General features: G+C 41.1%; 2 protein-coding genes across 8 annotated transcripts in view; one reads left to right on the top strand and one right to left on the bottom strand.

Moving 5' to 3' along the window:
- Positions 1-2898, bottom strand: part of LOC109068499 (uncharacterized protein C11orf98) — a 3247-nt gene extending 349 nt beyond the window's left edge. For 2 of the 3 annotated variants that reach the window (XM_019085287.2, XM_019085288.2), the window contains exons 1-2: positions 2781-2898; positions 2352-2476 (exon numbers count right to left, since the gene is read on the bottom strand). In XM_019085287.2, coding sequence (XP_018940832.2) covers positions 2352-2476; positions 2781-2897 — 242 coding nt within the window. In that variant the 5' untranslated portion in view covers position 2898. Of the gene's footprint in view, positions 1-2087; positions 2189-2351; positions 2477-2780 lie in introns of all 3 variants that reach the window. The other variant, XM_042721513.1, reaches the window with a different exon arrangement.
- A 5357-nt stretch (positions 2899-8255) lies between these two features.
- Positions 8256-26758, top strand: LOC109089204 (proline-rich protein 5-like). Of its 5 annotated transcripts, none has more exons than XM_042721511.1 (9): positions 8256-8479; positions 11432-11545; positions 12871-12951; positions 22431-22479; positions 22560-22617; positions 22808-22899; positions 23367-23510; positions 25230-25368; positions 25445-26758. In XM_042721511.1, exons 2-9 carry the CDS (start codon positions 11442-11444, stop codon positions 25786-25788), a joined length of 1011 nt encoding a protein of 336 aa, XP_042577445.1. In that variant the 5' UTR covers positions 8256-8479; positions 11432-11441; the 3' UTR covers positions 25789-26758. The 5 variants fall into 5 exon arrangements, with proteins under 5 accessions (XP_042577445.1, XP_042577446.1, XP_042577443.1 ...); XM_042721512.1 differs by having other exon boundaries at positions 11420-11545; XM_042721509.1 differs by lacking the exon at positions 8256-8479 and adding an exon at positions 10609-10739.
- Positions 26759-27307: the final 549 nt, after the last annotated feature.

The raw sequence follows: 27307 nt of genomic DNA, 5'->3' as shown, positions 1-27307 counted from the left end.
ATCCGGGACGGGGACGGGGACGGGACGGGACGGGGCGGGACGGGGCGGGACGGGCGGTGGCGGGGACGGGACGGGACGGGACGGGGCGGGACGGGGCGGGACGGGACGGGACCGGGGACGGGGACGGGGCGGGACGCACCGAACCCTCTTCTTCGAAGATGGTGTTTGGTGATGATGTCCCGGTCGAATCACGGCTCCAACGATCCGCCGAACCCGAACCCTCTTCTCCAGACTCAGAACCCTGCGTCTCTTGAACAGCTTCCCGCCAAGCTCCTGCAGAGCACAGAAGATCAACCGACAAAATACGAACAATCCTTATTAAAACTCATGCAGCTTCAGCTGTGTTAATTACGTCGATTTTTATTTATTTATAATGCTGTATTAGTAGTTAAAAGCACACGTATACAGGCTCGGAAGAATGTGATTCGGAGAAGAACAGCGCTGAGAAGAGAACATGTGCTTCGATGACGCATAAAATCAGAATTATAATAAATCTGACGGAGCAAATACAAACCGGAGGCGTAACCACGACGAGAAACCGCAATTATTAGTAGAAGCGAATGATTTTGATGCAGAAACCTCACGGTTTTGGGTCTGTTTATCTTCGCTCCTGAACCATGCTGCTGGCGAACGAACTGTGTCTGAGAAACCGGAAACCAGCGCCAGAGATTTGTGCTAATAACCCGGAAACCCGATTCAGAGCGCATAACCCGAATTTAAATAATATAAGCGCTTATAAATTAACGCAAACTGAGTTTTACTACACCCGAACCCGAACAGCAAGTGATGAGAACGAAATAAAGCGAGTTTAGCAGACGCTTTAATCCAAATAGCGATAATTAAAACAATGTTATTATTTTATCTATAGGCAGCCGAAACCGCGTTATTGTTAAACCCGAACTCCTAATTAATTCGTGGAATTTGACCCAGAACCCGAACCTCTGAGAAGCGCGCCGCGAACCCGCGCAGAGGACACTGACCCGAACGACGAACCGCGAACCGAACTTTTATATAATACCCGAACCGCGAACCGAGACCGAACCGAGGTGATGGTAACCCGAACGCGAACCCGAATCCGTTTTTTATACAGTCGAACGAACCCGAATGCATTTAAACCCCGAACGCAGATTGGTGTCACGTGATCAAATACCCGTAATTATGGAGATTTTTTTTTAAAGTTATGGAAACGAACCCCGATTTGGGGTTACGTAATCCGAGAACCTTGCAAACCCGAACGGATTTTGTCGCCATCAGTACCCGAACGTCTCGAACCGAACCGGATTTAATGTAACTAAACTGGTTAATTAACCCCGAACCGGTAAAAGCGGCGATCCGTGTGTAACCTAACCCGAACCGAAGAATGCGCCGCTCATTACTGAGAACCGAAACCCCGAACTCCGATTATACTGTGACCCGAACCCGAACACGAACCGAACCGAACGACGACCATTGTTAAGTACCCGAACAGAACCGAGACCGGAACCCGAACAAATGAACCGACGGGATCCCGAACCCGACCCCCAACTCGAACTAGGATACCCGAAACGTTTCACCTGATTACTTACAACCCCACGGCCTCGGAACTTAGACCGAACCCCAACCCGAAACGAACCGAACCGACTATACCCGAACCCGAACCGAGAAGCACCGAACCCCGGGACCCGAAGCCAACCGAACGCCGAACCGAAATGCCGGAACCCGCGAACCCGAACCCGAACCCGACGACGAACCCGGAACACGACACCCCGAACCCGACCCCACCCGAACCGAACCGAACCAGAACCCGAGCGACCCGAACCGAACCCGAACCCGAACTGGTAACATGGCGACCCGAAACCCGAACCCGAACCCGGCCAGTAACCCAAACCCCGTTATAGCGAACAGCTGTACCTAACCTCGTAGCAGTCGAACCCGAACCCGAACCTCTATTCCCGAACCCATGGGCATCTCTGGGTGCTTTCTTCGCTGAACCCTGGGTTTCTTGGGAGCCGGGGGCTTCGAACTGCGTCTCTGCTGTGAAACGAAGTGTGTGTGAGGACGGGTCTCTGGAGATGGAACCCGTGCTGAGGAGCACACACACAGCCTACCTTCCGCTGCGAACTTCTTCTCCCGCTCCATGTGCGCCAGCTGCTTGATCAGCTTCCTCCGCTTCTTCCCCGAGAGCGTGATGTTGGCTCTGGAGCTGGAGCTGTGGGACGCAGAGTAAAACACGATTAGAGCTCGGTGTGAACCCGGGCGAACGACGGACCCGGGACGGGGACGGGACGGGACGGGGCGGACGGGGCGGGGCGGGGACGACCGCGGGGACGGGAACCCGGGCGACGGGACGGGGACCCGAAAACGGGACGCACCTCCTCTTCTTCAGATGGTGTTTGGTGATGATGTCCCGGTCGATCACGGCTCCCACGATCCGCTTCTTCCTTCTCTTCTCCAGACTCAGAACCCTGCGTCTCTTGAACAGCTTCTTGGCCAGCTCCTGCAGAGCACAGAAGATCATACAAATACACAATCCTTATTAAAACTCATGCAGCTTCAGCGTGTTAATTACAGTCGGGTTTATTTATTTATAATGCTGTATTAGTAGTTAAAAGCACACGTATACAGGCTCGGAAGAATGTGATTCGGAGAAGAACAGCGCTGAGAAGAGAACATGTGCTTCGATGACGCATTAAAATCAGAATTATAATAAATCTGACGGAGCAAATATCAAACAGGAGGCGTAACCACGAGAGAAACCGCAATTATTAGTAGAAGCGAATGATTTTGATGCAGAAACTCACGGTTTTGGGTCTGTTTATCTTCGCTCCTGGTCCCATGCTGCTGCTGCTGTGTCTGAGAAACCGGAAACCAGCGCCAGAGAGTTGTGCATAATAAAAGTCCCCGGATTCAGAGCGCATAATTAATTTAAATAATATAAGCGCTTATAAATTATTACAAACTGAGTTTTTACTACAACCGAGAATCAGCAAGTGAGAGAGAAATAAAGCAGTTTAGCAGACGCTTTTATCCAAATTAGGATAATTAAAACAAATGTTTTATTTTTATCTATAGGCAGTGAAGTTCTGTTTATTGTTAAACGAAACATATTAATTCTGTGGAATTTGATCAGTTCATTCTCTGAGTAGCGCCGCCTGCTGTTCGCGCAGAGACACTGACAGATTATTAGATTATCTGCTTTTTATAATAATATATTATATTAGAATGAGCGCTAGGTGATGCAGTGTTCACATTAAAATCTGTTTTTATACAGTCTATGGTTAAAATGCATTTAAAATCACACGCAGATTGGTGTCACGTGATCAAATAATCGTAATTATGGAGATTTTTTTTTAAGTTATGATACTTTACATTTGGGGTTACATTTATATCTTGCAACGTGAATTTGATTTTTGTCCATCATTAAAAAAGTCTCGACTGAATTAATTTAATGTAACACTGGTTAATTATTTATTTTGGGGTAAAGCTGCGATCAGTGTGTAAGTTCCGTACGGCAGAATGCGACGCTCATTACTGAGAAAGAAAGAAAAACCTGATTATACTGTTTCTAGACTGTAACACGAGCTTTTCCGTAGCTGATGATTGTTAATTGTGTTAAGATAATGAAGCCGGATCGGGTGTAAATGAAGAAACTCATCTGTAATGCGGGAGTTTCTCCACTAGAGGGCGACTGTGTTTCACCTGATTACTTACAAGAATATTCTCGGAACTTAGAATAACTTAACTAACTAACTTAACTCTAACTTATTTTAAATATGATCAAAGACTACTTTTTGTCTAAGTTTTTTTTTTTTTTTTTAAATGTCACTTTGAATTGTCAGTCTTTCAAAAAACTTTATACTATTTATTTACTAACTATTAGATACAGAATTTAACCCCTTCTGAGAAATAAAGGTTTTATGTTAACGCGGCACGATTTGCAACACAACGCTTAAAAACAGTCATAATCAGTAATTATGTCCCCACTGGATGCAACAAATCCCTGGTTTGTAATGGGTTTTATTGGTTTTGTCTCGTCGCGTCGGGAGACAGCAGCACAGTATGGTGAGGGGCGTAACATTTCCGTCACTCACTTGAGGTATTCAGCCAATCACAGCGCACTGGATAGCTGGCCAATCAGAGCACACCTCGCTTTTTAGAAGATGAGCTTTGTAAAAATCGGGGGATAGAGGAGAAACAATAATCTACAGTATGTGGAAAACAATGTGTTTTTTGAACTTTAAACCACATAAACACATTATACAATAAACCAAATACACAAAATAATGTTCTTTTTAGCAACATCATATGACCCCTTTAATGTGAAACTGCTGGATGTGAAAGATGAGCTGCTGAAGTGTCATGTTTTCTCAAACCTGTCTCTCATTGGGTGGTCAGGTAGATAGTCCCTCCCCAAACTCACCTCATTGGATGTCGGGCCACTCATACAAACCAATCAATGAAAGCCTCACTTGAGCTCTAAAACTCTCTCCACCAGACCAGTGTTCAGAAGTCTTGCATCTGGGCAGCATCAGTGAAGCTGAATGTGTGAGAATGTCCCCAAGGTGGCGCTCAGGTACAGGTACAGTCTGACTGAAAGGTGACGCTTCTCTCTTCATGTGGTTCAGATGGAGCCGAGACATTCGTTTGTTCATTAGATTAAGGGTTTATTTTATTTTGCATTTTTCAAATGTCTATTCATTGCAGTTGTTTTAAAGGTGACATATAATGAAAATCTGACTTTTCCAGGTTTTAAGTGCTATAATCAGGTCCCCAGTGCAAGGAAACATGAAATAAGTTAACCCAGTAACTTTGTTTTGGTAAGCCCTTTTCTGCAGGCGTCTGATTTCGCTCCCTTGGTGACATGGCAAAGGGATCTCATTATAATATTACCGCCCCTTCATCTGTAAGTTTGACAGGTTACAATGCTGTACAGTTCTAATGCCATGGAGAAAGTTTGAGCCAAACATACTAACTGTTCTGTCTGTGGCTGCACAACGAGAACAGAACACTATTATTTAGAGTCCCAGCCTCAGAGGAGACTACAGAGCTGTGGAATTATTGATTTATTTACTGTATATTGCTGCTACCACACAGATCTAACACCTTCACAGACATAACCAGTGTTGGGTACGTTACTTAAAATAAGTAATCCACTAAAAAATTACTAATTACGTCTTTAAAATTGTGATTTGATTACATTACTGATTACTGCATTTAAAAAGTAATCAGATTACTAATTACTGTACTTTCAAGTTACTTTCAAGTTTACTTTACTTTTCAAGTTATCAAACCTAAAAAATGCACTACAAAGAGAAACTCATAGTTCTTTCATTAATTTAATATTGACAGAAAAAATACAGAAGTATTATTTTTATAGCCTACACTCCGAATATCAACAACCGTTTTTTTGTTGTTGTTGTTTTTTTTAAAGAAAGAAAACAAATTGGGTGCGCCTTCTGCTTTCTCAGTCTCTGCGAATATCTTCCTGATACCAGTCACTACAATGAACCAAAATTACATGAGAAATACAGTAGACTATGTCTAAAGAAAGCTTTAAGTGTCTATTATTATGAAGTAAGTCATGTTGAAAATCTCTGATAATATAATCCGTATGAAACCAGGTACAGTCTCTCCCATCTGAGCTCTATATCACACCCACGCTACAAGATCTTCATCCACGCGAACATGTAAATGTCCACATCACCTCCGTATACAAAGAAAGATTCAAGTTCACCTCGGCTACTTTTCGTTTTTGGAAGAAGACATGCTTCTTAAGGAATAAGCAATTGTGATGCTGCCGTGGAGTCATTTATTTGTACTTATTAGTGTTACTGTGACATAAACTTGTACACATTCACTTGTTGAACTTCTGACGCATGATTTCAGAGCGATAAACATGATCAGAGCTAAAACAGATGTTTTTAGCAGGTCCGAGCTGTAATTTGCATTTAAAGAGACAGACACGAATAACAACGTGTTTCTGCTTCCACTCAAAATAGGCCTTTTCAAAATGATATAATAAATGATCTGTGGGGTATTTTGAGCTGAAACTTTACAGACACATTCTGGGGACACCAGAGATTTATATTACATTATGTAAAAAGGGGTATAATATGTCACCTTTAATATCAAAATATAAAAAATATAGAACTTCAGTCATCCCACTCTCTCACACTAAACATGCATGAATTAGTACATGTAAATAAAAAAGCTTCTTTAGAAATATGTTATTAAAAAAGTCATCAGATGTCTTATGCTTAATTTACTGATCTCAGAGCCGCTGTGGTTTCAACCTCAACCTCACATTGTACGTCAGGTTCCTTTCGTGTTTTGGAAACACAGATACCAGCAGAAAGAGTGAATGGGAAGGAAGGAAATAAAATGTGGTTTGCAGAACAATATTAATGTGGGCTGTGTTCTCCTGATAGAGCTGCAGAGGAAAGACTGTGAGCTTCGTAAAATCCACAATACTAGAGTGAGTCTGTCTGCTTAACTGCTCCAGAACCCCAGAAATGTCAAAGTACAGGCGTTGTCATTTGTTTCTTAAATTCTTAGTAAGACATTTTAGTCTTTGCTTTCTTCTTCCAAATCTAATGAACAGCAGAACGTCTCAGGCCTTCACGGGATCCGTCAGTGTTTTCACTGATATTTGGGGTTATTTACTGAGTAAAAGAACAGGACGGTCCGTCGAAGGCTGTGTGTGAATGAGGTCTCTGCGCTTCCGTTCTCTCGTCTGTATCTGGTGGTGTCTCTCATCTGGACCCGCTGAAGAGGGACACAGACACAAGAGGCCCAATGAAGAAGAAAAACTCAGTCCGTTGTCATGAGAAGCTCTTTTGTTCTCGTTCTCTGTGCAGAAGAGACTCGCGTGAGCACTGGGGGGTCTGTCTGTGTTTCTGCTCACGCTGGTTAAACAGAGTGTGTTTCTGCAGATGTTTACAGGCACACTAGATATGGTGTGGGTAGTTTAGAGAAACTGTGGGTTGGTTAAGGGCTTCTTTAGTTGACAAGTAGTGTTTTGGAAACAGACACCAGCAGAGAGTGTGAATGATATCAATCAGGTCAAAGTGATGTGAGCGTGTCTGAGAGCTGAGCTGACTCAAGCTTCTCTGATTCCATCTTCACTTCATGATGCTCATTAGAAATGATTCAGAAACACACACCCGGCTGGTGAGGCTGACCCAGACCAGTGTGTGATGGGAGGGAATCCGGTCTGAGACGTTTAATAGTCGTGACGGCTTTGTTTGGGTCGGAAACAAGAGCAGAACAGATGCAGAGACACTTCAAGCCCAGACGGAAGTTTGCACTTGTGTGTGTGTGTGTGAGAGAGAGAGAGTGAGAGTGTGTGTGTGTGTGTGTGTGTGTGTGTGTGTGTGTGTGTGTGTGTGTGTGAGAGAGAGTGAGAGTGTGTGTGAGAGAGAGAGTATATGTGTGTGTGTGTGTGTGTGTGTGATAGAGAGAGTTTGTGTGTGTGTGTGTGTGAGAGAGAGAGAGAGAGTGTGTGTGTGTGTGTGTGTGTGTGAGAGAGAGAGAGAGTGTGTGTGTGTGTGTGAGAGAGAGAGAGAGAGCGTGCGTGTGTGTGTGTGTGAGTGTGTGTGTGTGTGTGTGAGAGAGAGAGAGAGAGCGTGTGTGTGTGTGTGTGTGTGTGTGTGTGTGTGTGTGTGTGTGTGTGAGAGAGAGAGTCTGTGTGTGTGTGTGTGTGTGTGTGTGTAAGTGTGGGATCTGCAGAATCCTCATCATGTGTTCAGATCTTCTGCAGTGTTTCTGACAGACTCATGACTGATGTGCGTCCGTCCATCTGTTAAAACTGAACATTCAGGGATGTTTCTCATTAGATTAATTAAATACCTGTCTTTTGTACTTCACACTTCACTGAAACCATTACTGCACCCGTACAGACTGTGTGTCTACTTCTGTCATCAGTCACACATTTACACTGACCACAGATCATGTTTAGTAACCCAGCATCAGATCAGCTCATAATAACACCATCAGAGACTCCACTGATCATGTGCTGGAGACTTATCCGTACATCACACAGACTGCTTTATTCAAAGCCATTTCCACTGTGTCCAGATCTATAAATCTGATCAGTTTTGATCTGATCGTCTGTTTTATGATCGATTAGACTGACGAACGAAACTTCGCTTTATATATTTTGCTAAATGTGATTTTATTTATTAATCTATTATTTATTTATATGTAAATCAATTTATATGTTAATCAGTTTGATCGTGAAGCACATGATTAACGCGCTGTTGGGTTTCCCCGGTCGCGCGCTTCCCTCGTGCACACGCACGCACGCCGCGGCGAGTGAGAGACGGACGCGAAACGCGAGACGCGAATCAAACCTCGAGAAACTCGATTAAACTTAATTAAACTAAATCGAAATAATGACAGTCCCGTGGATATAAAATACATAAGATAACTAAACCAGAACTAAGCCTGAACTAAAGAAACGCAGAGATTTTCTTCACATCAGCTGCTGAGGAGAGAAACGGTGAGTTTATTCACATGTGAAGCGTGTTTTAGTGAATTATTCCAGTGGTTTTATTGATAGTGCAGTGTTTTCTCCTGTAATTCTGTTGATTGTGTTTGTTTTTATGTCCTTGAGAGTTAGACACACCTGTAGCTGCAGGTGATTGAGTTAATCAGTGATGGAAGTGAACAGATCTGACTGCTGTGAGTCACTCTCTCATTATCAGAGTACAGAAATTCAGACATTAGATCAGAGATCAGACACCACACATCTGCAGGGCGAAGTCCTCAAGAGACACCTGTGCGCGTGCGTGTGTGCGTGTGTGCGTGTGTGCGTGCGTGTGTGCGTGTGTGAGTGTGTGTGTGTGTGTGTGTGTGTGTGTGGTGTGTGTGTGTGTGTGTGTGTTGTGTCTCTGTGTGTGTGTGTGTGTGTGTGTGTGTGTGTCTCTGTGTGTGTGTGTGTGGTGTGTGTGTGTGTGTGTGTGTGTGTGTGTGTGTGTGTCTGTGTGTGTGTGTGTGTGTGTGTGTGTGTGTGTCTCTGTGTGTGTGTGTGTGTGTGTGTGTGTGTGTGTGTGTCAGTCAGTGTTTTCAGGTTTTAATTCACAGTTTTTTCGGTTTGCTGGATGAATTCATGTGCTTTGATTTATTCAGATGGTTTCTGATGTTCATTTCTGTGCAGCTCCATCATAAATGCATCCATAGACAGTTCCTCTGGTTTTGTCATTAATGTCTCGTCTGGAGTCACGTGTCAGTGACCCTCTGCGGACACCTTGGGAACTGAATCGCCTTTGGCTAGTAAATATTTGAGTTTACTCGCCAGATATCAAAATATTTGTAAAATGGCACAGTTTTTTAAATATCTGAGAGTACACTATTAACATCAGTCAGTCAAGTATTATTTAATAATAGAACTTAAGTAATTAGAAGTAAACCTGATAACCATGTTTGAATGCATATTAGTCATTTAACTGAACATTTTAACTGGAGGTGGTGGTGCTTTTTTTGGTCATTGTGTTTCTGTAAAAAAAAAAAACGTACGTACTTAGCCTCCAACTCACACACTGGCGAGTAAAATCTGAGAATTTATTACCCATTGCCTAATATGAGACATCATTTAGTCGCCAGAATGAAGGGTTAGTCTCAGTGTAGAGGGTTGACCGTGGAGTGGGTGAGTTTAACCAGGTTACACCAGGAGTCACTTACACACGGGATCCAGCAGGCGGCGCCAGAGCTCAGAGTCATTGAGTTACAGTGCTTTGCAAAAGTATTCATACCCCTTCTTTTTTCCACGTCTTATGTCAAACTGCTTTATATTACTTTTTTTCCACATCAATCTACACACACCATAATGGTAAAACAAAAACAAAAAAACAAACCCAGGTTTTTAACCTCTTTATTAAAAATAAAAACTTAATTGCTTCCATTGCATACGTATTCATACCCTCATCTGAGACGATCGAAATTTAGCTCAGGAGTATCATATGTTACTACACTTCAAGTGAAGTTAACTTGTGGCAAATTCAGTTGAATGGGCTTGATTTGTAAAGGCACACACGTCTTAATAAAAGGTCTAACAGCTGAAAATAATGCAGTAACATAACAAAATGTGAAAAAAAATTAAGGGGTGTGAATACTTCTGCAAGGCACTGTACATTCATACAGTTTTATATGAAATCGTTTGATGTAAATCCCTAAATTTATCCCTGAATTTACTTTTACTATTTAAATATGTAATGTTTATTCGTGTGTTATACTTCAATGGAAATTAAGTTCATCACCACTGAAGCAAAAGAAGTTTGAAGAAGATGAGCTGAGATGCGTGGCTGTTAAACACTAGCTCTGTTGACAGGATTGGTTGCAAACTAACTAGTAGTTCCTGATCCTCTGATAGTCAGAGCGGTTAGTGTGACGCTGTACGAGTAATGCATCTGTTTCTAGTTACTAATGCTGTGGAAGTCCCATCTCGCTCTGTCATCAGTCATTCACCTCACTACTAGTGACCATGATGTTTAACTTCATAAGTGACCACGTCTGACCCTCACTAGTGCAGCTAGACAGCAGTGTGTCCTCTTTGGTGCGTGTGTGTGGGTGCGTGTTTGTGTGCGTGTGTGTGTGTGTGTGTGGGTGCGTGTGTGTGTGCGTGTTCCTCTCTGTCTTTCACTTCCATGATCTGTCCTCCAGTCCAGACGGTCAGACAGGAAGTACTAGTGCTGCTTTGTGTTAGTAGAGTAAAGCTGAGCTGAACTAGTCATGGACTGGGATTATTATGTGCCCTTACTGGAGTGAGTACAGACTGTGTGTGTGTGTGTGTGTGTGTGTTAATGACTGTATGATTGACATTAGTCTCAGTGTTTTTCATTCACTCTGATCAGTATCTGATGTTCATGTTCTGAATGATCTGGTGTTAGTCATGTGATCGTCTGCTTGTACATGAGTCGCATCAGATCGACTTCACACACTTGTGTTTGAGTGTGTGTGTGTGTGTTTGTTTATACCTACTTAAATATATTTTGGAGACACATTTGTACCCAGAAGTGAGCTTAACCTGAAAAAACCTCTGAAAATCTCTGAGGTGACTTCCTCTTTTAAAAAAAAATTAATTAATAATATAAAAAAGAACAATATATATATTTTTTAATTGTAAAAATGCAGAAGTTTGCTGTCAGGTTTAGAGTGTGACTAGCAATATAAAAAAACAATGGAAGTCTATGGAATATCTTCATTTAGAGAGCTAAGTGAGTGAGTGAGTGTGTGTGTGTGTGTGTGTGTGTGTGTGTGTGTGTGAGCGTTGCAGCAGGGAAGTGGTTGATTCGAGCACATTGTCTCACTGAGTCCCTCCCTCTGAACCACAGACAGACAACAGAAGTGAGACGGATGACACACACTGCACTCTGTCCGGAATCTCTCTAACGGCTGTGCGTGTGTGTGTGTGTGTGTGTGTGTGTGTGTGTGTGATCATGAGGACTCTCCACAGGCTGAAGTTGATGAGTTCTCCCAGTCTGAGTGATTTGGGTCGATCAGAGAGATCAGCGCTGGATGACAGGAGCAACCAGCAGCACCGAGCAGGAGCCAACGCCACCTGGAACAGGTACACACACACACACACACACACACACACACATGCACACACACACATACACACAACACACACACACACGCACGCATGAACAGCACACGTGTAACACATTTGTTTGGCTCTGTATAAATGGAGGAACGCTGTAGTCATCTGTTGATTTTTATGACTTCTAACTAATTATAAATACTGTATACTAAACTAAACCAGAACCCAAACCTGGGCGCATGTTTATGGTTAGAGATTGAATATATATATATATACCAGAACCCAAACCTGGGCGCAGGTTTATGGTTAGAGATTGAATATATATATATATATAAATGAAAGGCTTGAAACATTTACTTTCATATTGTTTTTACAAAAGTGGGTGTCCCCAGAAGGAAGTTTTGCTCATTTCTGGGATGCTTTTGTACACAAACTATAGTTCAGCAGGTACAAACATGAATGATTCCTCAGATTATGATTGAAACTAATGAGCTTTTTATCCTGTGTGTGTGTGTGTGTGTGTGCGTGTGTGTGTGTGCGGTGTGTTAATTAAATTTTTTAATTGATTGACAGCAGTAATGTGTGTGTGTGTGTGTGTGCGTGTGTGTGTGTCTGTCACATCATTATGAAGCTGTTTTTCTGCCTTCACACACACACACATGTATAACTGTCAAGTGCATGAAAGAGTAACTAATGCTGTTCTGAAGTGTTATAAAATCACAATAACATCCTCCAGTGCACACTGTGTGTGTGTGTGTGTGTGTGTGTGTGCGCAGACAAACAGCGTCATGTTGATGTAACACACACTGTATAAGTGCTCTTCTGTTCTCATCATCATTTGGGGAGAAATTCTTACAAAACCAGTTTCCTCTGTTTGTTTGTTGTGTGAAAAGTGTGTGTGTGTGTGGCCCACATTATACGTGTGTAAACAACATACACACACATCAACCCTCGTGTGTGTGTGTGTGTGAAGACAATACTCTGTTTCTGTTCTTACACACACACTAGTGGCTGGAGAACAAAGAGTGTTTGATATTACTGATGCTGTGCGTGTGTTTGTGTGTGTGTGTATTTGTGTGTGTGTGTGTGTGTGTTTTTGTGAGTTTGTGTTTGTGAGTGTGAGAGACTGTGTGTGTGTGTGAGTGTGCATGTGTGTGAGTGTGTGTGTATCACATTCAGCTGATGGAACGTTTTCGTTTCTCAGTGAGCAGAAAATCTTTCACCTTCATTTCCTCTGTTTTCATTTTACACACAAACATTCAGTGTGAAACCTGGTTTAGATGTTGATCCACACTGAAAGCTCACCAGCACATTTTAATGCGTGTGTGTGTGTGTGTGTGTGTGTGTTTCAGCATCCATAATGCCGTGATCGCCGTGTTCCAGCGGAGGGATCTGGGAGAGAATGAGCTGTATGTGCTGAATGAAGGCGTCAGGTGAGTGAGCTTAACTAGTCCTGCTGGTTATGGCCAGTGTGAACGAAACCGTTGGTGAATCAACAGCCTGACGACTAGAATTGCTTTAAAGAAATGAAACGAGTGAACAGTTCAACACAAGAGTGACGTGTGTTTGGTCAGTCGCAGTCTGATCACAGGTGACTAGTCTTCATTTACTCAGACCAAACCCCCTGAAGAACAGACACATTGACTGGAGTTTTCTGACTGGACTCTGGATGTGTTCGTGTTCTTTCATTTCCAGTACACACTAAAGAATAATTAGTACTTACGCTTCATCAGATTCACCAGTGATGCAGAATAAACAAACATGTTTAAGAGTGTATACGCGTTATGAGGCATTTTCTCCTGATAACCCCGAAAAGAACTTAAATTACACTTTCAGTTTTGATCGTACAGATAAGAGCAATACATCAATCGAATCTGTAAAGGGTCTACTTTTTTTTTGTATACAGACATAATAACAACAAAACTTTGTGCACTTATAAAATAAAGATAACAAACAAGGAGTGCTGTCTGCAGCCTTTGTCTGCGCTGATCTTCAGATACAAATGCGTCATTAAAATGAACTGTAACTCAGTGAATACTCAACACAGAAACATGAGATAGAGATATCTATAGAAAGCCTGACATGTCTACTTTTAAACTAAACAAGTGCTGCCGAAAACAAATATTCTGTGATAAAGTAATCCATATGAAAACAACGCGATGTCCGTTTTTCACGTCTCTCTTCATTATCTTCTAATGCGACCACGCCCCCGCGCCGAGCGCGCTTTTGAGATTCAAATGTTTCACTGAAGCGCGCGGCTTTTGAATACGCCCACACAACAGAAGACAACGCAGCGAGACTGTTCTTCAAGTTTTTTTATTTTACTGTTTGCTTCGTGATGAGAGAAATAAGACATAATTCACCCCAAAAAGATGTGATGTGGTTGAGGATTTGAGATTTGGATTTCCTCAGAAAAAAGAATGAAGCACTTTATTCAGCAGAGTTCATAAACATGAGTAAGTCTCTTTTTATTTATATACTTGTACTAGTTTTCACATAACGTGTAAACATTTTACTAGTTACTACTTTTTCCAAACTATAATTCCTGACTAAATGTATAATCAAGTGAAATATCATGAAGTTTCAATAACAATATACACTACTATACCATTCAAAAGCTTGATGTAAATAATATAAATGTACCAATAAATGTAACTGTAACAAATGTAACAAACAATGCTGTTCTTTCAATTTATTCCCCCTAAAAAACCTGAAAAAAATATTCTCAGCTCTTTTCAACATTAATAATAATAATAATAATGATAATAATAACAAGAAATGTTTTTTTGTAGAAAATAAGATTGTTAAAAGGATTTCTGAAGGATTGTGTGACTGGAGTAATGATGCAAAAAATTCAGTTTGAAAGTCAGCTTTGATTGTTCCTAATAAACTGTTTAACTGCACTCACAAGTGAATATTAAATTATGTTGTGGGATAATTAAATATATTCTAAATAAACTACAAACATAAAATTATATACATTTATTTTGTCCTCACATTCTTTCTTGTAACTCATCCCTCTCAGTGACACAGCTGACTGAATGGCTCATTATGCAGCTCATTATGCAGGCCTTTGTCTTCTCAGGTGTGAATTCATGATAGTTGACGCCTACTCGCATATGACTTTTACCAACAAAAAGTGTCTTAGAAATTTTAAATCAATATATTGTTTTCTGTAAGTGAGTAAACAAGATGATTTTCACATCATTTAGAAAAAAAAAATTCTAGGCTACAAGCTCCAGTTCTCAAAATTCCTGGGAACCAATGTTCTGTATGTGTTTTTATTGCCTTTTTCAAGTGATTTAACATTTTTAGTTTTTTCACTAACCACGCATAACATTTTTTTTTTCTCAAAAACACAATCATGTACATACATGCTGCTCACATATTATTATAGCCCAGTTTGTGCTGATTACAGTGAGATTAGACTTTAGCCATTTAGATATTCATAAGAAACTCAAAAAAGCACAAATGTCAGGGCATGACAAAACTTCTCCAGGCCCCAAAAATACCCTTAGACTCCAGAGGGTTAATGCAGTTTTTTTCCACATGTGAGAAGCATCAGTGTGTGAATACAGACCTTCACCTTTCAACCTGAGTGACTCTCTCTCTCTCTCTCTCTCTCTCTCTCTCTCTCTCTCCTCTCTCTCTCTCTCTCTCTCTCTCTCTCTCTCTCTCTCTCATCTCTCTCTCTCTCTCTCTCTCTCTCTCTCTCTCCTCTCTCTCTCTCTCTCTCTCTCTCTCTCTCTCTCTCTCTCTCTCTCTCTCTCTCTCTCTCTCTCTCTCTCTCTCTCTCTCTCTCTCTGTCTGTCTCAATTTAATTCAAATGAGCTTTATTGGCTTGACTTGCACAGTATTGCCAAAGTATTTTCCAATACATGAATAAGGAATAAACCATTATGTAATACATAAACAAAACAAGAATAAATCTGTAAAATAATTAAAGTCCCCCTGTAATCAAATATTTTATCCCATAAAACTTATCTTTGATAATCAAAATTACATATTTAAATGGTTTTTTCTAGTGAAAATAATTTTCTCATGCCTTAAAATAGCTTGAATGTAACTCAACACTCTTGCCTCATTTACTATACGCTGATCTATGAATATGCAAATGAGCCCCGCCTCCACTCAGTCGCAGCAGCCAGCGGCTCCTGATCCACTGAACTGTAGTAAACACAGAACAATGGCATACACGGATAATGACTGATTAAAATGTTTTCTACAGTGAATACTGTAACATTCGTTAAAGTTACTTGATGATGATGTGTCCTAAAATGCCTTGAAGACTTGAATACAGCCGTTTGTGATTCTGAATTCGTGCCGGCGATCATACGTGTGTCTGGTCTGACTCCAGACTGCTTTTACACTGTTGCCACGGGTTATAATGCAAGTTAGCGGTTCTAAATTCACGTTAAACCACGGATTCATGGGTGTTTTGCTCTAATTTATTTTTGGTTTTGTGTTGGTATTGGTATATTTTGCATGCTCGTGATAGGAATCGATCCCTTGACGTGATTGGTTATTGGTTTGTGACGTAGCAATTCTGGGTCAGCCTTTGAGAAACTACAGTTTTAAGGAGAAAATACTCAGCAATGGTGTTGATAAATGGATTGGCACATGGTTTGTCTAAAAGCATATTAAAAACACCACATAGACAAATAAACAACATAAAAAACTTGATTTTCACTACGGGGGGCTTTAAGTTAATAAGTACATCTATAACTTCAGTCTGGTAAGAGCTCGGATCACTGTATTTCAGGTGCTGGTGGAATTTCACAGCTCTCTTTTGAATATTATTTAATAATGGGTATTGTCCTAATTCAGCTCTGCACAATTTGTTTGGGGTTGCTGTGTTTCCTTTTAAGATGCTATCTCAAATTTGGGTATGCATAATTTCAATTTTTTCTTTTTCCCATTTGGAGAAATCTTGGGTTTTTAGAAGTCCCCATATCTCACTGCCATAAAGAGCAATTGGTTCAATTATTGCTTTTAGCATTTTTAGCCAGGTTTGAATTGGAATTTCATACTGAGTTGTATTTTTGATCATGTAGAAGACTCTCAGTGCCTTTGTTTTCGGTTCATTCACAGCCAGATTGAAGTTCCGTGTTGAACTGATTTTTAGCCCCAGATAGGTGTATTCATGGGTGTGTTGGAGGACCTGGTTTCCTGCTCTGAAAGTATATTTATTTTCCTAACACCTGGGTCTCTTTTGAAAAATCATTATTTTTGTTTGGATAGGTTGATTTTAAGAGCCCATGTTTGTCTGAATGTGTCTATGATGTCCAGGAGCTGTTGTAGTCCCTTCAAGAACTGTATACATCCAGAGTGAGGAAAAGGGCTCAGAAAATCACTCTGGATCCTGTCATCCAAGTTACCCCATCTTTGAACTTTTGCCATCTGGCCGGCGCTTCAGAGCCGCAAATACCAGGACAGTCAGGCACAAGAACAGTTTCTTCCCCCCAGGCAATATACCTCATGAACAGTTAAATGTTCACCACTTATGCAATAAAAATGTGCAATATTCTTATATTTATTTGTTACCACCTCCATCCAAGTACATCCCTGCATCTTACTTCTATTCCTTTATCATCTATAGCACAACTGTTCATACAATTTATTTATTTTTGTGATTTTATTTTGTTGTTGTTGTCTCTGTGTACTGGAAGCTTATGTCACTAAAACAAATTCCTTGTATGCGTAAGCATACTTGGCAATAAAGCTCTTTCTGATTCTGATCATTACAGTCATCATGTCGTCTGATTCTGAATCGTCCTCTTCTTTGACCTGCAGTTTCCATCCGTCACTGATGCTCTGATTACTGTGGGGTAATGCTGTCTAATCGCTGAGTGTCAGGCTTCAGGGTCTGCTGTATAAAATATGATGTTGCTGACCTCTCCGTTCTTCTATAAATCCGAGTACAGTTTTCTTTCTTTCTTTTCTTTTGAGGCAGTTGTATGACCTTTTGGGCTACTCTCAGCTAGCTGTCCTCTTCCTGTTTTTTTTTTTGGTTAATTTAAAATCTTCTTTCAAGTAATGGTGGCTGTAGGAAGTCTTTCTAGTCTTCAGTTCATCAAAACTGAACATCTGTCTTGTCTTAAAACAACATTAAAGATAAAACAATCAGGAGCTCATTTCCTTGCTGCTGCTCCACTGAATCTCTCTCTCTCTCTGTCTCTCTCTCTCTCTCTCTCTCTCTCTCTCTCTCTCTCTCTGTCTCTCTCTCTCTCTCACTTCCGGTGTGACGTGTGACTGTTGAGTGTGAGGGGAGCGTTTGTGAGTGAATTGGAGCTTGTGAGTGAATTCATTTTTCTTTCTTTCTTTCTTACTTTCTTTCTTACGTATGCAAGGTCTGAGTAAACTCATGCGGCGCCATGGAGTAAAAGTGGCGTCTGCGGTGAGCGTGGAAGACTGTTGCCTGGCTGCAGGAGAGGTTGTTGGGCATGAACATATCATGTCGGCCTCCAGAATGGACAGTGCCACTGTCATCTTTCTTAGTTCTGTTGAAAAGGCAAATGAGCTAGTTGAGACTGGTATAGTTATTGAGAATCTTTTTACTCATGTTCTCCCACTTTCCATGCCATCTAAAAAAGTGTTGTTGTCAAACGTTTCGCCTTTCATATGAAACTTTGGTAAGAATTTTATCACGATATGGTAAATTGGTCTCACCTATTAAAATGATACCGATTGGTAGTGGATCTCCTCTTTTGAAACATGGTTTCGTTTAGGAGATTTGTTTACATGATCCTAAAAGATGATGAGGATTTAGATCTTTCACTGCATATCAAAGTGGACGAGTTTGATTATGTAATTTATGCTACTACGGACAAGATGAAATGTTTTAAATGCGGTTTAGTGGGCCACTTGATCCGTGCATGTCCTGGTAAAAATAAGGAAAACGCCTCAGTGGCTGATGACATTAATGTTAGTGAGCCGGTCGAGGCTGGTCCGTCAAACGCGGTTCGGCCTGTGACAGAGACGGGTGCGGCAGAGACAGGTGCGGTGGAGGACAGGGCTGCAGTGAATTCGCCCGCGGCCGAGAGTGCGGCGATCCAGGTGAATGAACCTAAAAATGTGGTTGAGCAAAATAGACCAGGTGATGTTGAAACATCGAATATTCGTTCTCGTAAATCGATTACGCAAAAAAGTGATAGTTTACCTAATGTTTTACTGCCGATTCATTTTGTGATGGCATTGAAATGGAGACAGAGCAGAGTGATTTCAAAGTTCTGTCGAAAAGGAAAACATCTGACGAGTTTCAGACGGTTAGAGCTAAGAAAGCTGACGTGGATGCTTGTTGTGGTGAAAGTGAGTGAATCTTCTGATTCTAGCCTCAGTCTCTCTCAGAGTGACTTCTCTAGTCGAGGTTGTGAAGTGGATGACAATAAACGAGAGGGGTCCGTGTAACTGATTATTTTTCTGACACAAAGCAGTTTGTTGATAAAACCAGGTTTTTATGTCGGAAGGTTTGTTTACAAACAAGGAGATATATCGACTAAAAAAGATTGTGAGAAAACTCACTTCTGAGTATAGTATAGTAGCCTGGCTAGTAATGTGGTGTGTGTGTGTGTGTGTGTGTGGAGTGCTATGGAGTAATGGAAATGAGAAAAAGAGCAGGTATGTTTGAGGTAGTTAAACAAAAAAGAATAGATGTTCTTATGTTGCAAGAAACGCATAGTGACTTGAGGAATGCTGCTGTTGGGCTAAAGACTGGGATGGGGTCTCTGTGTTGAGCCACAACACCTCAGTTAGCGGAGGGGTGGCTATTCTTTTTTCTAAGGTTTTCAATCCAACTTCTTATCAGGTTGATGAAGTAGTTAAGGGCAGACTCTTAAAAGTAAGAGCTATTTTTGAGAATTTTATATTTGTTTTTATTTGCGTGTATATTTCAACTGCACCAATAGAAAGAATGTTATTTTTAAATACTTTGTGTTCGGTCTTACAAAAATGCTGTGTAGAAGAATATTTATTCGTGGGTGGTGACTTTAAATGTACATTGTCGAATTTGGATAGGAATCATATTGAACCTCACTTGCCTTCTCGTAATCGTTTAATCCAGCTTGTCAAAACGCGTGAGCTATGTGATGTTTGGAGACGGATTAATAGGGCACAAAAACAGTATACTTGGACTCATGTTCGTGACGGTGTGATTTCGCTGGCAAGATTGGATCGGTTCTATGTTTTTAAGCATCGCTGTAACATTGTAAAGAAATGTTTTATTACCCCACTGAGTTTTTCTGATCAGTATGGTGCTGTGTTCTGTGGTTTTAAACTCCATTAAGCCAAGAGCTGCTGTAGAGCAGGGTTAACCCTCCTGCCCAAGAAAGGAGACCTTACCAACATAAAGTGCTGGCGGCCCGTTTCGCTACTCTCTAGCGATTACAAACTGCTCTCAAAAACCCTGGCTAACAGGCTGGCAGAGCGATGGATGGTGTCATCCATCCTGACCAGACCTACTGTGTTCCTGGTAGGTCAATATTTGACAATATTTCTTTGATTCGTGATGTTTTAGAGGTCTCCAAGATGGTGAATCTAGATTGTGGGTTAATCTCATTGGACCAGGAGAAAGCATTTGACCGTGTTGAACATCGCTATTTGTGGAAAGTTTTAGAGGCTTTTGGGTTTTATAAATTGTATTAAAGTTCTTTACAGTGGCGTTGAGAGTATTCTGAAAGTGAACGGTGGTTTATGTGCTCCTTTTATAGTTCATAGAGGTGTCCGGCAGGGGTGTTCATTGTCTGGTATGCTCTACTCTTTGGCAATAGAGCCACTTTTACAGCAAATACAGGTCAAACTTTATGGTTTATGTTTGCCAAACTGTGCTTATGCCGACAATTTCATAATTATGATTAGTAGGCAAAGTGACATACAGGTTTTGTCAGGTTTACTTAAAACTTTTAAAGGGTTATCTTCTGCTAGTGTAAACTGAAGTAAAAATGAAACTTTACTTCTAGGTAAGTGGACAGGTGGGAAACCGGATCTCCCTAAAGGGTTAGTTTGGGGAAAATCAGGTTTTAAATACTTAGGAGTGTATATTGGTGATGAGTTAATAGTGCAAAAATATTGGGAAGGAGTCATTTAAAGAGTGAAGGGTCGTCTGGATAAATGGAGATGGTTAATTCCAAAAATGTCATATAGAGGGCGTATATTAATTATAAATAATCTAGTTGCTTCTTCACTATGGCATAGGGTTTCTTGAGTGTTTTTAAAAACTGTTGAATCCCTGTGTGTAGATTTCTTTTCTTGTTCTGGGAGAACTTTGTATAAGTGTTGTGTTGTCATTTTTAACAAAAGATCGTTAAATAAGAAATCTGATACTCCATGGTGTGGTTTTTTTTTTTAAATTGAATGTGGATAGAAAACCTGAGTGGAGAGCACTTTATAAACCACCGTTGATGGAAAAAGACAGGTGACTAAAGGCCCGTTCACACCAAGAACGATAACTATAAAGATAACTATAAAGATAACGATATTAGCGTCCACACCAGCGAACGATATCTTCTGTTTATTCTAAGCGCACGCACGTCTGGCGCTTTAAATTCTCGAGCGCGTTACAACAGGATGGATTCTGATTGGCTGTCAATTTTTCATCGTTCATCAGCTGGAAAAAATCGTTTTGAAAGTGATTCCAACGATATCGTTTTTCGTTGTCTTTATCGTTATAGTTGTGGTGTGGACGCTGCTGTTCTTTAATACTGAAAACGATTTTTAGAACTATATCTTTATCGTTATCTTTATAGTTATCGTCCTTGGTGTGAACGGGCCTTTACAGTGGAGAATTCTTCATTTTGACTGTGAATGCTCTGAAAGAGAATGGATCTAAATCTGTGATCATGTAATCAACTGATGAGCAACCGTGACATGAACAGCAGGTGTATCTTCCAAGAGTCTCCTCTCACCCCGCCATTGACCAGGTACAGACCGAGCTCCATCAGACGCTTCCCGTTTTCATTCACTTGGTCATCAGAGTTATTTCTTGGGAAGTTTACAATGTCCAACAACATAGTTATTCCCATTATCTGTGGTGTAGTCAGGAAGAGACCCACTTCCCTGGGCCTGGAAGTGGTTTATTTGACTGTGGAGAGATTCAAAGATGTCCTCATTATAGTATGAGGAATATAGAAAACATCTCTAGTGGTTTGGGTAAGGTGCTTGTTGATTTTGAGCCAGATATGTGATTCTTCTTTTTTAATTGTTTGGATGTATTTGTCAGTTTCTTGTTTGTGCCAGATTACGATGCTTATTATTATTTTATATATATATATATATTATTATTATTATTATTATTATTATTATTATTATTATTATTATTATTAAAGTCAAGTCTGCTTTATTGTCAATTCTTCCACATGTACAGTACATACATACAGAGAATCGAAATTGCGTTACTCTCAGACCCCCGGTGCATACAGATAACACTAACAGTAGAGCCTAAAATCTAGATCAAATATAAAATATAAGATAAAACTATACAATAAGGGAATGTAAAAAAGACATAATAGAAAAAATAAAATAAAAATAAGGTTAAATAAAAGCAGTGCAGGGCACATGGCAGATAGAGTGCAAACCAGTGAACAAACAGTGCAGATAAAAAGATTTTTAGTGCATAAAAAAAGCTTATTCAGTCTGATTAAAGTGACAAAAGGGCTCAAGAGCAGTTATTTTATTTAACTGACTGATGAGGTGGTAGAATGAAGTCAGTTCCATGGTGAATGAGGTAGTGAGCAGACCAGTGCTGCACAAAGTGACTGGTGCATGTCATCGTATGTTAGAGGGAGGGGGGGTGGAAGGACCTGGGGATGTGGGATCTGGGGGGGGGGTTCATAGTTCATAATATAATTATTATTATATTATGATGCTTATTATTATTATTATTATTATTATTATTATTATACTCTCTGTCTGTGTCTAGGCAGCTCCTGAAGACTGAGTTGGGCTCCTTCTTCACAGAATATCTGCAGGTGATCAGTTGAGTCTCGGATCAATAATCTAAACTAAATGAAGCAGCTGTGAACTAAGTTTGATTGTGATTGTGTTGCAGAATCAGCTGCTGACGAAGGGAATGGTGATTCTGAGAGATAAGATTCACTTTTATGAAGGTAATGTCACACTTCTGAATGTCCTCCATGTGTCTCATGCTGCAGGATCTTTTCTCTTCACTAATGACTCCATGTGTTTGAATCAGCTGCTGGTTCGCTGACTTTGTGTTTGTAGTTTTTAGTTTGTATTCAATTCTGCTCAGTGTGTGTCTGTGTGCGTGTGTGTTTCTGTGTGTGTGTGTGTGTGCAGGTCAGAAGCTGCTGGATTCTCTGGCAGAAACATGGGACTTCTTCTTCTGTGATGTTCTGTCCATGCTGCAGGCCATCTTCTACCCTGTACAGGTACTTCACCAAACACTACAAAATGTACAGCGCTCTCTCCACGACTGAGGTGCCCTTGAGCAAGACACCGAACCCCCAACTGCCCCCACGGGCGCCGCAGCAGAAATGATACCCACTGCTCTGGGTGTGTGTTCACGGTGTGTGTGTGTTCACTGCTCCGGGTGTGTGTTCACAGTGTGTGTGTGTGTGTGTTCACTGCTGTGTGTGTACTTTGGATGGGTTAAATGCAGAGCACCAATTCTGAGTATGGGTCACCGCACTTGGCTGTATGTCACGTCACTTTCACTTTCACTCCAATACTCTTATTTTGCTGATAGAGCAGATTTATTTGCTCTGAACTAGTGAGAGTGTGTAAAGGATGAGCTGGTGGTGTATTTGAGACTGTGTGTGTGTGTGTGTGTGTTTTTGTGTGTGTGTGTGTGTGTGTGTGTGTGTGTGTGTGTGTGTGTGTGTGTGTGTGTGTTCAGGGGAAGGAGCCGTCCGTCCGTCAGCTGGCTCTGCTGCACTTCAGGAACATCATCACTCTCAACATAAAGCTGGACGATGCTCTGACCTCGCGCCCGCGCGCCCGTGTGCCGCCCTCCATCATCCAGATGCTGCTCATCCTGCAGGTGTGTGTGTGTGTGTGTGTTACAGAACAGATGCAGCCGTTTCCTAGCAACCTTTGAGACACTCGTGTAAACAAACATCAGAAACTTTCATAACGCTCTCGAAGCAGAGCTGAAACTGTGAGTTTTCCTCTGAGTTTCCAGTGGGTTTCTGTGTGTAGCACATCTTAAACTCACACGTCGGAGTCACACAAGTCAAATGTGTGTGTACTTTAGTGTACACATGTGAACTGAGTTTTATTTCCAAGCAAAGTGTGTCGTATTGTTGAGTGTTTGTGAGATGTGTATATTTGTGGTTTTCTGTGCTTGCATCATCTCTGACCTTCAGACATCTATCTACACCCTACTGATTCTTCACAAGGTGTGTGTGTGTGTGTGTGTGTGTGTGTGTGTGTATTTCTGCTTTGTTTGTGGTTTTATTTCCTGTGTGTCTCTGCATGCTGCTTTTTAAAGGGCTCATCATAGTTTTGTTTTATTGTTTAGTTTTTCCGTCTCAGTCACAGTGATCAGTCAGATGTGATTGCTGGTGATATTAATCATAAATCACAGCTGCTTCTAGGGCTTCTGCTGCTCTTAAAGTCTGAATTTGCCCTTTTATGAATTTAGTTAAAGGTGCATTAAAGGTGCAGTGTGTAATATTACCAGCTAGCGGTTGACATGGCTCCAGATCCTGCAGGGAACGCAGATTTCAGAGTAGAATTACTGGCTATAGCATTATTTTTCAGAGAAACAGCTGTGTAAACAACATGTTTCCTTAATATCTACAAACATATTATGTTACTTTTTGTCTTTAGAAGAGTCAAACATACAGCACCTTTAAGGTCTTAAATCAGAGCAGAACGCCTTAAAGTCATAAAGTCATAACATTAAATGTTGCATGCACTGCAAAAAGTGCAAATATCTAAACATCTACAGTGAAACACCTGTGTGTGTGTGTGTGTGTGTGTGTGTGGGGGGGGGGTGTTAACGATTGCTTGTTACATTACAGTACATAAAATGTAACTTACCACACAAACAGAGTAAGGAGAGATGACTGAGGACGATGCTGAATGATTTGTAGATCCTGAGCACCACTGACAAACATATAAACTTGAAAAATGTGTTGTAAGCACTGCTGCACCAGAGTATAAACAGAGTACTGGACGTGCATCTCGAAAGTGAAAATTAAACTAAAAAGTGATCGTGCATTCACAAGCAGTTTCAGTGTTTGGCATAATAGCAGCTCCCTGATGCCTGCAATTTATATACAGTATAATTAACCAACGACATAACTGCGAGAGAAATTATTAAAATATGTATTATCAGCCCTACCCTACAGGACAATATTTGACTCGGATACAACTATTTGAAAATTTGGAATCTAAGGGTGCAAAAAAATAATTAAATAAAATAATTAAATAAATGAGTAAATAATCTTTAAAGTTCTTAGCAATGCATATTACTAATCAGAGATTAAGTTCTGATATATTTACGGTAGGACATTTACAAAATATCTTCATGGAACATGATCTTTACTTAATATCCTAATGATTTTTGTCATAAAAGAGAAATGTATAATTGTGACTCATACAATGTATTGTTGTCTATTGCTACAAATATACCTGTGCTACTGATGACTGCTTCTGTGCTGCAGGGACACAGATAAATAATCATCGCCGTCAGATTGCTAATGATGGGGTGTTGTGAGTCAGTGCAGGATGTTGATGTGATGGTGTGTCGCAGGGGGTCCACGAGTCTAAAGGTGTGAGCGGTGATTACCTGAAGCTGGAGTCTCTGGTGCAGAAGGTGGTGTCTCCGTATCTGGGGACGCGTGGCCTGATCTCCGGCGACGGCTCGGTGGCGCAGAGCTCGTGTGTTCTGGGTGAGCAGCGTCACAGTAAAGCTCACGCAGCAGTCGCAGCACGTTCTCTGACCCGTCGTTTCTTTGCTGTTCTCAGAGAAGCGGCTCCTGCGCCGATGGCCGCGCTCCAGCGACTCGCCCGCTAAGAACCCCGTGGTGCGCTCCAAGAGCTACAACATCCCCATGCTGACGCCGGTGGCCGAGTACGACCCCGAGAGCAGCGCCGGCGCCGCGGTCAGACGCCACTCCGTGTGTCAGATGACGTCCTGCGCAGAAGAGCCTGACGTCTGCGAGGATCCGTCTCCTCCCGTCTGCCCCGAGACCATCGTGAACCAGATCCTGGAGTCTCTGGACTCAGACACCGAGGGAATATTCATCGACTTCCGCCGGCAGCGTTCCAGCTCGTCTGACGTCAGCCGGGAGAGCGAGAGTGCGGCGTGACCTTTGACCTGTCCACACGCAGCTGAAGATGCACCTGCAGAGCTTGTAGAATGATGGGAGTTTGTTTCTCGATCGTGAGTGTTCAGAATAGCAGACTAACATACTCTACTGCACTGCTGCTGCAGTGTGAGATCTGTAAACTGCACCGATGGACAGAGCGCTTTTACATTTATGTGAAGTTGTGTTGCGCAGAAGTGGATTACATTTACATTTAATCATTTAGCAGACGCTTTTATCCAAATGAGGACAGTAGAAGCAACCAAAATCAACGAAAGAGCAATGAAATATAAGTGCTGTGATAAGTCTGTTAATTGTGCAAAGCAACTGTCTCGTGTTTTCAAGATGACAAAGACTCTTTCAACACCATCTAATGAACAAAACCCATTATAACATTTTAACTATTTAAAGTTAATTATCAATGCAATTGAATAATCATAATGTAATCAAATAATCTTAGTTTTTTCATAAAGTATTGCATTAGAAAAGAAAATCAAAATGAAACACAGCAGCACATAAGAAGCACGAGAGCAGAGTACGTTATTAAAGCTGCTGAAGTTATTCAGACAAGAGCAGTGATGTTCTCTTCTTGTCAAATGACTGTTTGATTAATAATAACAGTAAGATCTAATAATGCAGGGATGTATTGAGATGTATTTTCTGGTCTGTTTGGACCATGCTGACGCTAACATCTCTAGCGAGAAAGACTAGCAGGGATTTCTGTGTACATTTGTGCAGTTTCACTCCGACTGTTTTGTTGTCAGTGTACTAGTTCTTCATTCTGAACACATGATTTTCATTTAATTAATTATTCATCTTGTGTTTTGTTGTTTTTAACGAAAGACTCTTGGAAGGAGGTGTACATTTATTTGTCATTTCTTCACAAGGACAGTAAAAATACTGATTTGAGACTTTAGGAGAACCCATTGGAGCTGAAATCATTAGAAAGTGAATAAACTAATTATTTGCAGCAGGATTTTTTTTCATTATTTTGTCAAGCTTTTTACAATCATGTGTTGAATAATGACTCTGCCCTCACATATTTTACTAACCAGATTACTATTTTTATTGTAATTCTAATTTTAAGTAAAATGATATTTTACTGGTGATTAAATAAGTTTGTCCTTATTTAGTACGACATTTTCAGGTGACGTGTGATGAAGTTTGGGTCCCTCTTTGTTTTAGATTGTGTTTGAACTGAACTGGTCCTTCAGAAGAGCTTCTGCTCCGGTCAGTCCAGCCTGGACCAGCCCCGCTGCTGACCGCTGCAGACTAATCACTCAGGCAGTCCCTCACTCACACTAACGAGGGAACACGAGCAGTTCTGTGTGCTTGATCGTGAACCGCGTCATGCTGCCGTTAGCGTCTCATTCAAGCCCAACGTGTGATCCACGAGGATGTTTTGACTAGATTTAGTTCATGGGTAGATGATGCTTCGTGACGTTCTAGATCTAAAACATTTAGTTCCTGATTATACATGCAGTTTTATGAGCCATCACGCACAGCAGGACTACTTCAGTAA

This window comes from Cyprinus carpio, chromosome B4 (assembly GCF_018340385.1).
Source record: "Cyprinus carpio isolate SPL01 chromosome B4, ASM1834038v1, whole genome shotgun sequence".
NCBI classification, from domain to species: Eukaryota; Metazoa; Chordata; class Actinopteri; order Cypriniformes; family Cyprinidae; genus Cyprinus; species Cyprinus carpio.
Note: the sequence above shows the minus strand (reverse complement) of the source record. Positions and strands in the feature narration are given on the sequence as shown.